General features: G+C 45.9%; 1 protein-coding gene across 2 annotated transcripts in view; it reads right to left on the bottom strand.

Annotated features, from left to right (window-relative positions):
• Positions 1 to 6,787: 6,787 nt before the first annotated feature.
• Positions 6,788 to 15,088, bottom strand: part of HEPH (hephaestin) — a 32,986-nt gene continuing 24,685 nt past the window's right edge. The window contains exons 16-20 of one of the 2 annotated variants that reach the window (XM_087728051.1): positions 14,712 to 14,937; positions 13,367 to 13,506; positions 11,982 to 12,144; positions 10,946 to 10,984; positions 6,788 to 9,122 (exon numbers count right to left, since the gene is read on the bottom strand). In XM_087728051.1, coding sequence (XP_087584177.1) covers positions 8,833 to 9,122; positions 10,946 to 10,984; positions 11,982 to 12,144; positions 13,367 to 13,506; positions 14,712 to 14,937 — 858 coding nt within the window. In that variant the 3' untranslated portion in view covers positions 6,788 to 8,832. Of the gene's footprint in view, positions 9,123 to 10,945; positions 10,985 to 11,931; positions 12,145 to 13,366; positions 13,507 to 14,711; positions 14,938 to 15,088 lie in introns of both variants that reach the window. The other variant, XM_087728050.1, reaches the window with a different exon arrangement.

The raw sequence follows: 15,088 nt of genomic DNA, 5'->3' as shown, positions 1-15,088 counted from the left end.
TCCAAAGACATCTCCATGGTCATGTGGTCGGCATGACTAAGCACCAAAGAAACACTGTTACCTTCCCATCAAAGGTGGTTTCTATTTTTATACTTGTATTTTTTACATGTTTTAGAACTGCTAGGTTGACAGAATCTGGGACAAGTAATGGGAGCTCACTCTGTTACACGGTGCTAGGGATTCGAACTGCCAAACTGCCAACCATTTGACAAGCCCAGTGTCTCAGCCACTGTGTCCCTTACATAGGTAACACTGTGCAATTTAGCCAAATAGGTTTTTCAGTCAGTGCACCACTCAAGATTAGTCTCTGGTTAGATTAGTAATAATATTGCAATCAGGGGTGGGTTTCTGCCGGTTGGCTTCACTCGTGTGTGCCCCAGCCACATGTTGCTTGTGCATGCGCAGTTGCCTGTACATTGTTCTGCGTATGCACGCATTAAAATGACTAAAAAACATGCCAGTAACAGCATGGACAACTGGGAAACCAGTTTGGGGGCATGCCCAGCCTACCAGTTTGGTTACCCTGTCGCAATTTACACTACCGGTTCACCCCAACCAGTGCGAACCAGTTACAACCCACTTCTGATTGTAATGCTCCTCTCTCCCTCCCTCCCTCCTTCCCTCTGCTGTTCTGCCAGGCCAGATGCTTGTGGACATCTCCCATGGTAGGAGAACAGGCTTTAGGTTTTCATTGCTGGTAGGACAATAACCATTTTCTTTGTGTTCAGTGTAAAGTGCCAGACTGCATTTCCCAGTAATGAATTTCAGTCTGCCGTCTCCATCTTGAGGCTGACTTGAAGAGCACAGGGCAAAAAAATAAAATAAAAATACTGCATTTCATTCTGAAACCTTCTCACCTCTGCTTTCTCGGCTTTTGTAACTTCTCCTCTAATCCCTCAAGCTACCAGATCTATCTATAGCAGTCAGCGCAGGGGTGTGGGCTCTTCTGTTTCCAGGAAGAAAGCACAGTGTCAGGTTGAAGAAAAGCAAACTGCTTGCCTTCCACAATTCAACTCCAGGGGAAGGATACTGCAAAATCCCCATTCCCTCACCATTCCATGGGAAGGATATTGCAAAGTCCCCATTTCCTCCCCACTCCAGGGGAAGGATATTGGAAAAATTCCCCTCCCTTCCCCACTCCAGGGGAAGGATACTGCAAAATCTCCATTCCCTCCCCACTCCAGGGGAAGGATACTGAAAAATCCCCATTCCCTCCTCACTCCAGGGAAAGGATACTGCAAAATCCCCATTTCCTCCTCACTCCAGGGGAAGGATACTGGAAAAATTCCCCTCCCTTCCCCACTCCAGGGGAAGGATACTGAAAAATCCCCATTCCCTCCTCACTCCAGGGAAAGGATACTGCAAAATCCCCATTTCCTCCTCACTCCAGGGGAAGGATACTGGAAAAATTCCCATCCCCTCCCCATTCCAGGGGAAGGATACTGCAAAATCCCCATTCTCTCCCTATCAGCTGGGACTTGAAAGGCAGAGAATAGATGAGGATCGGGCCAGTAACAGGTGGGATTTACCGGTTTTCTGAAGTACAAAATTTCTTCTACCGGTTCTCCAGAACTGGTCAGAACCTGCTGAATGCCACCTCTGCTCCCATGTTTATTTCCCTGTTCACTGGCCAAGTTCAACCATCTACCATTTCTCTTTGGCTCCCAAACTCCCCATCTATTTCCTTCCCCATCTTTCTAAAATGAAAAGCCAAAACCTCTGTGAAACCATCCAAAAAAACAACAACCCCAAATTCTTCAAGGACAACTTATCTGTTTTCTTGAATTCCTTTGTAGCAGCCAGTGATGCTTTAGGCAGGAAACCCAGGGAAGGCATCCTCCTTTCTCCACTGCTTTTCCCAAATGGCTGAAGCTCTCAGTCGGCAGGCCTTTATAAGACTAGCACCACCCTTCTCTTTGGTCCACACCTGCTAGATGTGACTGGGGGAAATTAGCAAAATGCAAGCCAGACTCTACAAAGACTCGAGTCTCATAGCAATAGCAATTCCATTTAGACTTATATACCACTTCATAGTGCTTTTACAGCCCTCTCTGAGTGCTTTACAGAGTCAGCATATTGCCCCCAACAATCTGGATCTTCATTTTATCCACCTCGGAAGGATGGAAACCTGAGTCAACCTTGAGCCTGATGAGATTCGAACTGCCAAATTGCAGACAGCCGGCAAGCAGCAGAGGTAGCCTTCAGTATTGCACTCTAACCACTGTGCCACCATAGCTCAATAGTTTCTCCTGCTCTTTGCTCCAAAGTAGCGGCCTCCAATCTTGGCAACTTTGTGCAACAGAGACCCGCTTTTCCTTCTTTTTGGCTGAGCAGTGAGTGGTTTGCTTTGGATGGTCTGGAGAACAAGGGAAGGGATCTCATGCCCTTCCTAACCCTGACTCGCTTTGGACAAAGGTAGGGGGACAAAAGCCGCATCCTTGGACCACCTGCCCTGCTTTGGTATTCCCTAAAACCCAAGATGGTGATCGCTCTTGAAAGCCAAAAGTTCATTCTAACAGGCTTTCCCAATTCCGAAGCTGACCAAACTGCTGGGGATGAACGTTTGGCTAAACTGTAGATTTGTCTGTAACATAACTGTTCCTTAAGAAAGTGTTGTATTTTTGTTATCTTTCTACAAGCGCAGGGAACCAACCTTACTGTTGATAGGATAGGATAGGATAGGATAGGATAGGATAGGATAGGATAGGATAGGAATAGGAATAGGAATAGGAACAGAGCAGAGCAGAATTAGAATTAGAATTAGAATTAGAATTAGAACAGAACAGAATTCTTTATTGGCCAAGTGTGATTGGACACACAAGGAATTTGTCTTTGGTGCAGATGCTCTCAGTGGACATAAAAAGATAAGATACATTTGTTAAGAATCCTAAGGTGCAACACTTAATGATAATCACAGGGTACAAATAAGCAATCAGGAAACAATCAATATCCATATAAATCGTAGGGATACAAGCAGCAAAGTTACAGCCCTGCAGTCATAAATGGGATGAGATAGGTGATAAAAATGATGACTAATAGTAACAGTAATGCAGCCTTAGTGTATAGTTTGATAGTGGTGAGGGAATTATTTGTTTAGCAGAGTGATGGCGTTCGGGGAAAAACTGTTCTTCTGTCTAGTTGTTTTGATGTGCAGTGCTCTATAGCGTCATTTTGAGAGTAGGAGTTTATGTCAATTTATGTCCAGAATGCGAGGGGTCTGTAAATATTTTCACGGCCCTCTTTTTGACTCGTGTAGTGTACAGGTCCTCAATGGAAGGCAGGTTGGCGGTCATTGTTTTTCTGCAGTGGCTATTTTTTATGGCAATGATGGTCGTTAAAAATATTAATTATTAATAAAGACCCTAAACAAGTTAGAAAGATTTGCAAATGCACAGCATTGTAATTAAATTTCATTGCACTTTGTTTTGAGAAACCCTACACTAAATGAGGACCTTACGGGTGTTAACTTAATTACCCCCAAACAAAACAGAATTATATGGGTCCAAACAATTTGAACAGTTGTTCTAGCAGGAAACAAAATCCTGCTTCAACAGCCTTAAACCGAGTTAACAAGGCCTATGATGCCCTATTAATGTTAATAAGGTTTTAAGAATAAAGAATAACAACCTTAAAATGCCATTTAAAAAGTTTATTTCTTTTGGTAACTGTTATACCTGCTTGGAGTATGGGGTGGCACTGTTTTCTGTCCCTTAGCGTTAGCGTTGAGGCGATCGTATCCTTTTAAAACTCAGTTTATGGCTTTTGAAGCTGGATTCTTTCTTCTGTGCCCGTTGTGCGGCTCCTGGGCCTTCTGTTGCACTATTAATATTAATACCGTAATAAGGCGTTTAATAATAAAGATATAACAATGTTTAATTTTTAAATGCCATTTTTTGCGGCTGCTATACCTGCTTGGACCACAGGATGGCACTGTTCGTCTTTTGAAGCAGGATTCCTCCTTCTGTGTCTATGTTGCAGCCCCTGGGCCTCCTGTGGCTCTCTTAAGGTTAATAAGGCGTCTAATAATAAAGATGTAGAATAATAAACTTGAAATCCCACCATGCCGAGAAGGTCGCTGAGAAAGGAAGCTGGGGGAATAACTGGGAGGAACGGACAGGAAGTCAGCCATAATGGGAAGGTCGTCTTCCAAAGGCACTGGGAACGTCCTGGAAAGGCTGCTGCGAAAGGAAGTTGGAAGGGGACGCCGCCAAAGGGCAGAGAGCCTCTATTTTCACGCGTGCATACATCCAGGTCAGGCTCCATTTCCACTTGCAGACACCCATCTCAGGTTTCATTCGCACATGCGTGCAAACCCAGCTCGGGCTCCATTTGCACGTGCGCACATCCAGGTCATACTTCATTCATGTGCGCACACCCAGGTCATACTTTCCAGAGCATTTTTCTTTTAATGTGAGGCTGTCCTTTATGTCTCTTTCTTAAAATTCTACCCAACAAAGCCAACCTCCTCTTCAAAGAAGGGAAAACACACGCCAAACATCCCTCCCCCCCCCCCCGCCCTTCGGATAGGTCCGTGTCAGGTCCAAATGGCACCTGGTGATTCTTCCACGCTGAGTTCTCTGTTCTTTTACCCCTATAGACAAAATCTTGCCAGATTGAGGACCCCACTATCTGCATCTCCAGTATGCTCTGGGAACTATTATAACTATCCTCTGCCTGAAGAAAGTAAAAAAGCCAGCCTAAAATCAACTCTGGAAAGATTTGGAAACCGCTGCTCCAAATTTTGTTTCTAGTTGGTGATAGTTTGGGCAATACTAATATTAATTAATTTATTTAAGATAGATATGTTCTGGCCCAATTCATATAATTATAAATCAGCAAGTAATTGCTGGCATGAATGAGTACCAAATCATGTATCAAGCAGCACTGATAAAACTCTGTTGTTGCTAGTTGTGAAGTTGTGTCCGACCCATAGCGACCCCATGGACAACGTTCCCCCAGGCCTTCCTGTCCTCTACCATCCCCTGGAGTCCACTTAAGCTCACACCTACTGCTTCTGTGACTCCATCCAGCCACTTCATTCTCTGCCATCCCCTTCTTCTTTTGCCCTCCATCTTTCCCAGCATGAGGTTCTTCTCCAAGGAGTCCTTCCACCTCATTAGGTGGCCAAAGTATTTGAGTTTCATCTTCAGGATCTGGCTTTCTAAAGAGCAGTCAGAGTTGATCTCCTCTAGGACTGACCAGTTTGATCGCCTTGCAGTCCAAGGGAGAAGGAGTCCCCTCCAGCACCAGAGTTCAAAGGCCTCCATTCTTTGGCGCTCAGCCTTCCTTATGTTTCACCGTTCGCAGCCATCCATTGCAACTGGGAAAACCAGAGCCTTGACTAGACACACTTTTATTGACAGGGTGATGTCTCTGCTTTTTAGTCTGCTGTCTAGATTTGCCATAGCTTTCCTCCCCAGGAGCAAGCGTCTTTTAATGTATTGGCTGAAGCCCCCCATCTTTTATCATATCCCATGATAAAGCTCATACATTTCTACAAATACCAAGCTGTACAATGCACCCACTCATTAGTCAACTAATGCTTCCAAAGGAGACGTTGAGACAACTTAGGAGAATTTGACCCCAGTAATTTCTCTGGAGCACATGTGAAGGCAGGAATACAAAAGGCACAATCAACTGAGTCTTTCTATGCCCACCGACCAATGATTGCATTCAGAAGTTTTTCATGCAATTTCAGAGGACTGCAAAAGAAATTGTACAGTCATCTGAAGCATGCCATGTGTGCATGCAGGTTCAAAAGGGACTGAAGATACTGAGAATGAGGCACAAGATTAGTGTTTTCCAACTTTGGGCACTTGAGGATGTGTGGACTTCAACTCCCAGAATTCCCCAGCCAAACTGGCTTGGAGTTGAAGTCCTCACATTTTAAGTACCCAAAGTTGGGAAACACTGCATGAGATGTATACATAAATCAGGCTTCAACACTCCAGTCTCTGGGTGTACCATTTTGGGGGATCAGAGTTCAGAATTTCTTTGTAGGAATGATTTTCTCCTCCCCCCCACTCCTCTTATAAAAACATAAAGGTTCCCCTCACACATATGTGCTAGTTGTTCCTGACCCTAGGGGGTGGTGCTCATCTCCGTTTCACAGCCGAAGAGCCAGAGCTGTCCGAAGATGTCTCTGTGGTCATGTGTCCGGCATGACTAAATGCCGAAGGCGCACGGAATGCTGTTACCTTCCCACCAAAGGTGATCCCTATCTTTCTACTTGCATTTTTACATACTTTCGAACTGCTAGGTTGACAGAAGCTGGGACAAGTAACGGGAGCTCACTCCATTACACAGTACTAGGGATTCAAACCACCGAACTGCCGACCTTTCTGATCGACAAGCTCAACGTCTTAAGCCACTGAGCCACCACATCGCCCTCCTATAAGGTTGTTTTAAACTTAATTTGTTTCTGTCACTTATTTGCAAATCAACAAATGTTAGACTTTTCTTATAAAAAAAACCAAGAATGAATGAATTTCTCCCCATCTACCCAGATAAAGATCTTCAATAAAGATCTTGGGTCTTTCATCAAATTTAGTTGGCAACCTGGACTGAGCATCAGAAACGGGGATGAATGCCTAAGAACATCCCTCTCAGACCCTGCAGTCTGCCTCTTGTGTTTCCTTTTCCTTTCATTCTGATCTTGAAAAGATTTGGTTCCATTTCTATTGTGAATCCAGTTCCAAAATGAATGGATCAGAAGCCTTAAGCATCTCCGGGTCTATGGTTCAACCTGAGCATTGGGCTGAGGTCCAGGACTCCTTTAGTTGTGGGACGGTGTCCTCTCGGCTCTTGAAATCTGGATGGAAATCAGGTTCTGATCAGGTATCTAACAACTGTACAATGAAGATGTGAACCAGCCCATAATGGTGCCATCTCAACGCTACTAAACAAACGTCTAATTAGAATTCTTCCTTTATTCTCACTTTTACAATTTACAATTGTTTTCTCCGCTTTCCGCAATGCCAGTAATCCCAGGGCAGTGATGGATAACCTTTTGGTCGTCGCATGCCAAAAGCGTGTGCACCAGCGCCCATTCGCACCCATAATGCAATGTGCACACAGCACACCCTGCGCATCATCCCCTGTGCACGCACGTGCAACAACCCTGCACCCCATTTTGGGCCTAGTAGACCTCCCTGAAACCCCCTGGGACCAAAAATGAGCTGGGGGGGCATACCGAACCCCCTGTGCTCCCCACCCTCTGTGCCTGCACACACACACATACACACCTGCACATGCATGTGCATTGCCTGCATGCGCACCACCTCTTGTGCATGCATGGCGAGACCTGAAAATCAGCTGGTTGTAGAGAGGCGCGCATGCCATGCGTGGTAAAACTGATCTAAAGCCATGGCTTTCATGCCCGCAGAGAGGTTCATCATCATGGTCCTAGGGCTGTGAATTGGAACCTATGGCATGCATGCCACAAGTGGCACGCAGAGCCCTCTTGCGGACACCCCAGCCCATCTTCACCGTGCATGCAGGCACACCTCCTACCAGCCAGCTAGTCTTTGGGTCTCTATCAAGCATGCACAGGGTACATGTGAGGGATGCATGCTCACATTGCATTTTGAGGGGTTGCGCGCATGCATGTTTCCCCCCCCCCCGGTTTTGGGCCTGGATAGCTACCTGCACCAACCTGGAAGCCAAAACTGAGCAAGGGGGTGCATGCATATGGGGTTTCGGGCATGCGCTTTGGGCCCTTGGCACCAAAAACGTTAACCATCACTGTCCTATGGGTTGCATTCCCAACTCTGGTGGAGAGTTCCTAGGTTAGGAAACAAACACGATCCCTAAACCCCGATTCTTCCGCTTCTTTTAGTTTAGTTTATCCTTGTTGGCCTTTTCGGCGGGAAGTCTTGTTTTGGTTGAGTTAACCAGGAGTTCTCCTGAAAGAAGGGCTGCTGAGGCATGAAAGGAGCTCAAAGCAAGGGAATTCCACAATCCATGGTTTGAAACCTGCTTCAAAGGAATGCTTGTTGCCCTGCCCTCTTGAAGAACCTTCTCTGTGCCTGTTGCTTCTCCCCAACCATGTTGAACAGGCAGAAACTGTCCTTGGCTAATCTCATGGAATGGTGACTTGCCTGAAGAATGAAGGCATGCAGGAGATCCAGGTCTCAGGTTGCACTGTAGCATCAGATAGGGAATAAGCTGATGTAAGATGGATGGAAACTGTTGACCAGAGGATTTTCAACAGAGTATCCAGTCTGGATTTATTTACTTATTTATTTATCCAGTGTATTGACTGACCATAACTCTTGAGGACTCTACCTGAGGTTACCTGTCCTGTCTTTCAGGGAATAAGGATCTGGGAATCGGGGGTGAAATTCAGGAGGTTCTGACCGGTTCTGGAGAACCGGTAGCAGAAATTTTGAGTAGTTTGGAGAAGTGGCAAATCCCACCTCTGACTGGCCCCACCCCCATCTATTCTCTGCCTCCTGAGTCCAAGCTGATCGGGAGGGAATGTGGATTTGGCAGTATCCTTCCCCTGGAGTGGGGAGGGAATGAGGATTTTGCGGTATCCTTCCCCTGGAGTGGGGAGGGAATGGGAATTTGGCAGTATCCTTCCCCTGCCATGCCCACCAAGCCACGCCCACAGAACCGGTAGTAAATCAAAAATTGAATTTCATCACTGCTGGGAATCAATCTGAGGCTTGGGATACCGGAAACCTTAAAATGTAGAGTGGATATCATAGGCAGAAGGACTTACGAGTAAAATTTCTTAGTGAATTTTCAGAAAATGATTGCTGAATCCTATTCTGGGCTATTTTTACTACTGCCTGGCTTAGAAACTCCCAAGGCCTATTCCGTTCTTTGCTAAAGGTCGTGCTTTTGACTACGCATCAGTTTGAAGCTTTCATCCAATATAGACCGCTTGTTGCGTCTCAACCTCCTTTGTCTCTTGAGGTGGACGATCACACCAAGAAGAACACTGGCCGTGATGAAGAGCACCACTCCAGCAACAGCAAGAGTCACAATGGCTGCTTCTACATGTCCCTGGACTAGCCTTGAGCCAAACAAAACGATCTCATGGGAGATTTTCTCTTCAGAAGCTTCCACATGCTCCTCTTCAGAAGGACCCACAGGTGCCTCTTCGGCAGTTTCTGCTGGAAGTCAAAGAAATTGTGGAAAAGTCAAACTACAGACCAAGAGGAATTCAATAACCTAAGCCATTGAAAACTGGAGAACAACAGCGATAATCGTGTAATAGCAATAATTCAAGTAAATTAAAAAAAACTCTCTACGATTGGAAAACTAAATGAGGAACAGGGCTAAACTGGAAATCCCGTGAAATCATTTAGAATTGGGGATTGTGCCAAGTTGACTGAACAGAATCTCTTCCAGTTGTGTCATTCTTGAGCTTAAACCTGGCGTCAACTCTCCCGCGTCATGGTAGAAGGAGGAGGAAGTACATTCCACGCATACTGTCGGCTGAAGTTGGATCTCAGATTACTGCAGCTGGCTTGGGAGGGGTGTCTCTTACAGGGGAATGTGATCATGACACAGACTGAGGGGAGGGAAGGAACGGGGTAAAGTTCAGAAGAAAAATCAAACAAAGCACAGGCTTGACTGCGAACAGATATTGCCTAATGGATCACCCAATAAATCACTGGTTTTGTACTAAAACCTTGACTTGATAATTAGGGCATCGTTAGGACATTTGACACCTGGATTCATACGTTACACTAGTCCTTGGTTTTCCTGAAATTGGCAAACCAAAGCCAAGGACTGAGCTAGCTTGTTTGTGTAGGATTCAAGTACAGCATGGTTGAGCATGATGTTTAACTACACTTCAGGCAAAATGCCATAGTGGCGTCCCAGCAGTTTCACCTAAACCAAAATCTGAAAACCATGGGTAAGAGGCAACCTTGCTAGCATAAACTATGATTAAATAAGGGTTCACCAGGTAATATTCAGAAGAGAATTTCCAGAAGATAGAGGAAAATTGCTGGAGGTTGTGCCAAGTTGGACTCCTGATTTGTAAGAGATTAGCAATATTTCAGGACACTTCCAGAGGGTGACTATTTGGGACCACAGGACAAGAACAATGGGAGTGAGAAAAGATTTCAAACTTGGAATATCTCTATCAATCATGCTATCTGAAAGAGATAAACAGAATAACAGAGTCGGAAGGGACCTTGGAGGTCTTCTAGTCCAACCCCCTGCTTAGGCAGGAAACCTTATACCATTTCAAACAAATGGTTATCCAACATCTTCTTTAAAACCTCCAGGGTTGGAGCATTCACAACTTCTGGAGACAAGTTGTCACACTGATTAATTGTTCTCACTGTCAGGAAATTTCTCCTTATTTCTAGGCAGGGGTGGGATTCAGCTGGCTTGGACTGGTTCGGTTGAAACAGATGCTAATTTTACATCAGGTTCGCCAAACCGGTAGTTGCAAGGACTGGCTGGCCCTGCCCATTCACCCCCACCCCTCCCAGGAGTCTCCACACAGCCCATTTTGGCTGTCAGGTAAGTGCAGGGCCCATGCAGAGACTCTGGGAGGGCGAAAAATGGGCCTTCCGGAAGTCCAGAAACAGGCCTGTTTCTGGCCTCCAGAGCCTGGGGGAGGCCATTTTCACCCTCCTGGAGGCCCGAGGAAAGCCTCCAGAGCCTGGGGAGGACGGAACCCCCCCCCCATAGTGCAGGAGACTGAGTAGGCCATGCCCACCATAGCCACGCCCACCCAGCAACCAGGCAGAGAACTGGTTGCTAAAAATTTTGAATCCCACCCCTGGTTCTAGGTTGCTTCTCTCCTTGATTAGTTTCCACCCATTGCCTCTTGTTCTGCGCTCAGGTGCTTTGGAGAATAGTTTGACTCTCTCTTCTTTGTGGCAGCCCCTGAGAGATTAGAACACTGCTATCATGTCACCCCTGGTCCTTCTTTTCATTAAAGATATCTGAAAAATATGGAAAGAAAACACAGTACCTGTAATTTTGAATGTATGGTATCTGCAATTTTCTGCATCTGAAAAAAAAATATGGCAGAATCAGGACTGTTTTGCGAAGCCCAGAGGGAGATGGAGGACACCCAAAGCAGCACAAGGAGCTTTTACAAAGAGGAATACATCCAGATCTTCTTTTCCCTTAGCATCACGATGTTCAGCCCTGTTTCAAGCAAACAGGCCTATGTGCCCATCCCCAGAGCTCCTTGGGACTGCTGGATTAGCGACCACATTTGAACTTTTGAATGGCTTCTTTAGAGAAGTCCAGACCCTGATTCCCAATTATCTACATTCTTCACAGTTCACCGCTAAGTGAGCACATCTGCTACACCATTAGCTTTTCTGGTCCTTCCAGCTGCTGTTCTCTACTGATCCATAGCTTATCCTGAAGCTTTCCTACCATTTTCCCCCAAAATAGGACAGGGCCTTATTTTCTTTTGGCCCCCGAAATAAGCACTTGGCCTTATTTTCAGGAAGGTCTTATTATTTTTGAGGTGCAGGAGGCCCCTTAACCTTGGCCCGTGGCCTGTGGATCAGCTGATCCAGAGAGGGCCATAAGTTCTGTCTCTGTTTCTGGCACATTCTTGCCAGCCCTAATGTCGCTGGGCCTGCTGCTGTTTTTGCGGCCACCACTAAGAGAAGGGGCACGGTAGCTAGGATTTGTGGGAGCGGCCTCCGTGAGGCCATTACGTGGAGATGGTAAGTGCATATGGGGCACATGGGGTATGTTTCTCCCCCTCTTTCACCTCCAGGAAATGCTGGGAACCAGCTGCGCATGTGTTTAAATATTTTAAGGGAGGGCTTATTTTGGGGGGAGGGCTTATTTTAGCAGATGTTCTCAAAAGCCTGATTGGGCTTATTATCTGGGGAGGTCTTATTTTCAGGGAAACAGGGTAGTTCTGGAATTTTGTCCTTGATTTCCAAGAGGGTTGGATATGCCTTGGAGCCACTGAATGATTTTGATGGGCACAACTCCCCAAACAGATTGAGCCCTACTTGCACCACGAGCTTTCTTCTTACCTTGGCGCGGTAGGATTGTGAAAAGCGTCTCCATGCCAGCATGGATATGGTCAGCCACATGGCAGTGAAGAAGCCATGTGCCAGGATTGCCAACCTGCATTTCCACCATCTCAAAGGTCCCAGGGAAGAGATCCACCACATCAGCCCGGTAACTCTTGCCATTCTGACACACAAAATAGAAGGACAATGAGTGAAAACCTAAAACAGGGGTGATTGCCAGAGGATAATGTTTAGCTACTACCAATTCCATGGTGGAGAGTTAGGCATTTTATAAGTTTGCTCAACTTAGTTGGCTTGGGGAGACCCAGGGAGAGGAAATAAACCAACCTGCCAACTTGGGACACACAAACTAACTAAATGCAAGACAGGAGCCCCCTGTTGTGGCCCGCCAGCAGCCAGCAGAGCTGGCTGCAGATTCAAACAGTGAGGAGGCTGGGGGGGAACATGGGCCAATCCTGGAGTCTGGGGAAGGCTCGAAGAAGGGCTCTCCATCGGGGGCAGAGAGGGGACCAAGGCCATCTGGTAGTTATTTGCTGCCTCCAAAGTCTTACATCAGCGAGGCAGAAGAGCCTGTTCCCAGTGTGCTCATGCACAGAGCTGCGAGAAGGCAAGAACAATTAAGAAAACAGGGTCGACTTGGGAGTAAGGCTTGGAGATGAGTGGCCTTTCCCATAAGACAAAAAGAAGGTGCAAATGGGATGTGAGCCTTTGTACGAAGCAATTAGTTCATCTGGTCGGTTCAAGCTTTGAAAAGTTCTGTTTGACTCTGTCCTGAGTTTGGCCTTGCTCTGCATTTGGCAATTAGGTCTCTGGCAGCCTTCCAAGGGAGATAAGGTGGGTGTTTATCAACATTCCCCTGAAAGACTGTGGCAACTCGAGCAGACTTCTGCCAGAACCTTCAGAGTGTCAGGTTTCCAAAAAATGCCCTAATTGGTTCTTGAGTTTCAAAAGAAAATTAGTCACTTATTAGGAGCATTTATTTTGGCAAGACCTTATTTGAATAATAGCTGAACTTTACCCCTGTTCCTTCCCTCCCTTCAGTCTGTGTCATAAATCACATTCCCCAATGAGGTGCACCCCTCCCAAGCCTGCTGTGGTAATCTGAGATCTGACTCTAGCCGAAAGTATAGGTGGAATGCGCTCCCCCCCCTTTCTCTCACCATGGCAACTGTCAGAATTGACACACAGACTGTTTGTAAAGCCTTGCAGGCTCTGAATGACCATAATTTCCAGCCGCATAAATAAAAGAAGGTTTTGGGGATTAAGATTGTGATTTAGGCTTTCTCCGGAAGCCTAGGCCAGAACATTCCCAGACTCTTTCTCTAGATTTGTCCTTTAAAGTGGGGGGGGGGGGATCCTCTGCATTAGTTTGGGGAGAGTCTCACCCGGTAGGTGAATGTCTCTGCATGGAAGTGAACGGTGTGCACGTCAATCTCCTGGCCCATTCCCAGCAGATACCAGTTCACCCAGTCTCCTTCACACATCTCCAGCCCGGGCAAGTTTGCATATACTTTACCATTGATTGCTAAGGAAAGAAGAGATATCTGGTGAATAACGGCAGGACTTTTGTCTCGTGAAGAACCACTCACCCTTCCAAAGTGAGCCTTTGCATTTCTCCTCAGGGTCAGATCAATTTTATCTTTGCAAAACTGTCAGCAATTCTTCTCCCTGCCTCTGACTCGATCACACCCACCACAAACAATGGGGCCAGCCTACAATCTTGTAAGAGTTTGTTGCATAAATTCAAATCCAGAAAGCACACACAGATAACTGATGCAGCAGAACTCATTAACTTCTTTATATGCATAAGAAGAGGTGAATAAATGTATAATACCAACAGGTGGTTCTTCCAAGCAAACACAAGGCAGGAGAGTTACAGCCAAACGTAGTTAGTTTCATTTCAGCAGACAAGCCCAGACAGACTGCTAGTTTACTTCTCAGAGCAGCAGACTGCTTAAGTTTCCATTTCAATTCTCTGCACAGACTCGGATCTCTTTAAGCTCCCACTGGCTGACTTAGTTGCTTTGCCTATTCATTGGCTGACCTTGTTCCCATGTCTCTCCCAGTCATGAATATTTTAACAAATCTCCACCCCAATGGAGGACTTTGAACTGCACTTCACTTTGCTGAAACGTTTTGGAGTTTTGGCTTCTTCTCCGTCTCATCCTCTGTCATATCTTGCCTGATGAAGAATTTAGAGGCTATCATAAATGATATAGACCAAAAAATATATACAAGTAATCCTCAACTTATGATCATGCATGGCAGAGATCCGACGACCAGCTGGCTGGCAGGAGGTGCATGCTCATGCACGGTGGAGCTGAACTAGGGCGATGGCTCGCACGCCCACAGAGAGGGCCCTGCGTCCCACATGTGACACGCGTGCCATAGGTTAACCATTGTGGTACTAGGGTAATGAAATGTCTGCAATGAGTAACCAGGCTGAGAGACCATCAAGGAATCCACAGTTCAACCCTGAACTACAGATATTTTCTTCTATTGAAAATGACTTTTTTATGACAAAACCTCTATCTAATGATCTCTTCCTAAGGAAATTAAATTTGTATCCATACTGGCACTCCACCACTCTCAAGCACAATGTGCACGTGGAACAATCTTTTTTTTTTTTTTTAGAAATGTGTTTTTCAGAAAGAGAGTCCCATTTCTTTTTGCAACGTGCAAAGGCATCATCGCTCCTAATACAAAAAAAAGGAAAAGAGATCTACAAACCATGCATTTTGTTGCTTTCCATAAATTCTTCGTCCTGCTGGTGGGAACGGTTCCAATCCCCTTGGATATAAATCTTCATGTTCTCCTCAAGGTACCAAGACTGATTTTCATCAAAAACCAAAAAGAGGAGGGCAAATTCCTTGCTCACGCCTTTCCTCCTCCCGTTAGAATCCAGGCTCCCTTTACGACAAACTTTCAGGGGCCCAACGAGGCCACTGTACAAATCCTGCCAGAAAAGGAGACAGCAAAAACTCTTTGCGTACATTTGCTAGAACTCTACACACTTTTTATTAACACACCATCACAGAGCACATCCAGCTGCATCAGGCAAGGCCTTAAACTTTGGTGGTTCCCAAACTTTTTTTGGCCATGCCCCT

This window comes from Thamnophis sirtalis, unplaced genomic scaffold (assembly GCF_051295495.1).
Source record: "Thamnophis sirtalis isolate CommonGarterSnake01/CBP01778 unplaced genomic scaffold, rThaSir2_p1.2 scaffold_13, whole genome shotgun sequence".
NCBI classification, from domain to species: Eukaryota; Metazoa; Chordata; class Lepidosauria; order Squamata; family Natricidae; genus Thamnophis; species Thamnophis sirtalis.
The sequence above is the reverse complement of the archived record's forward strand: the minus strand, read 5'-3'. Positions and strand labels throughout refer to the sequence as shown.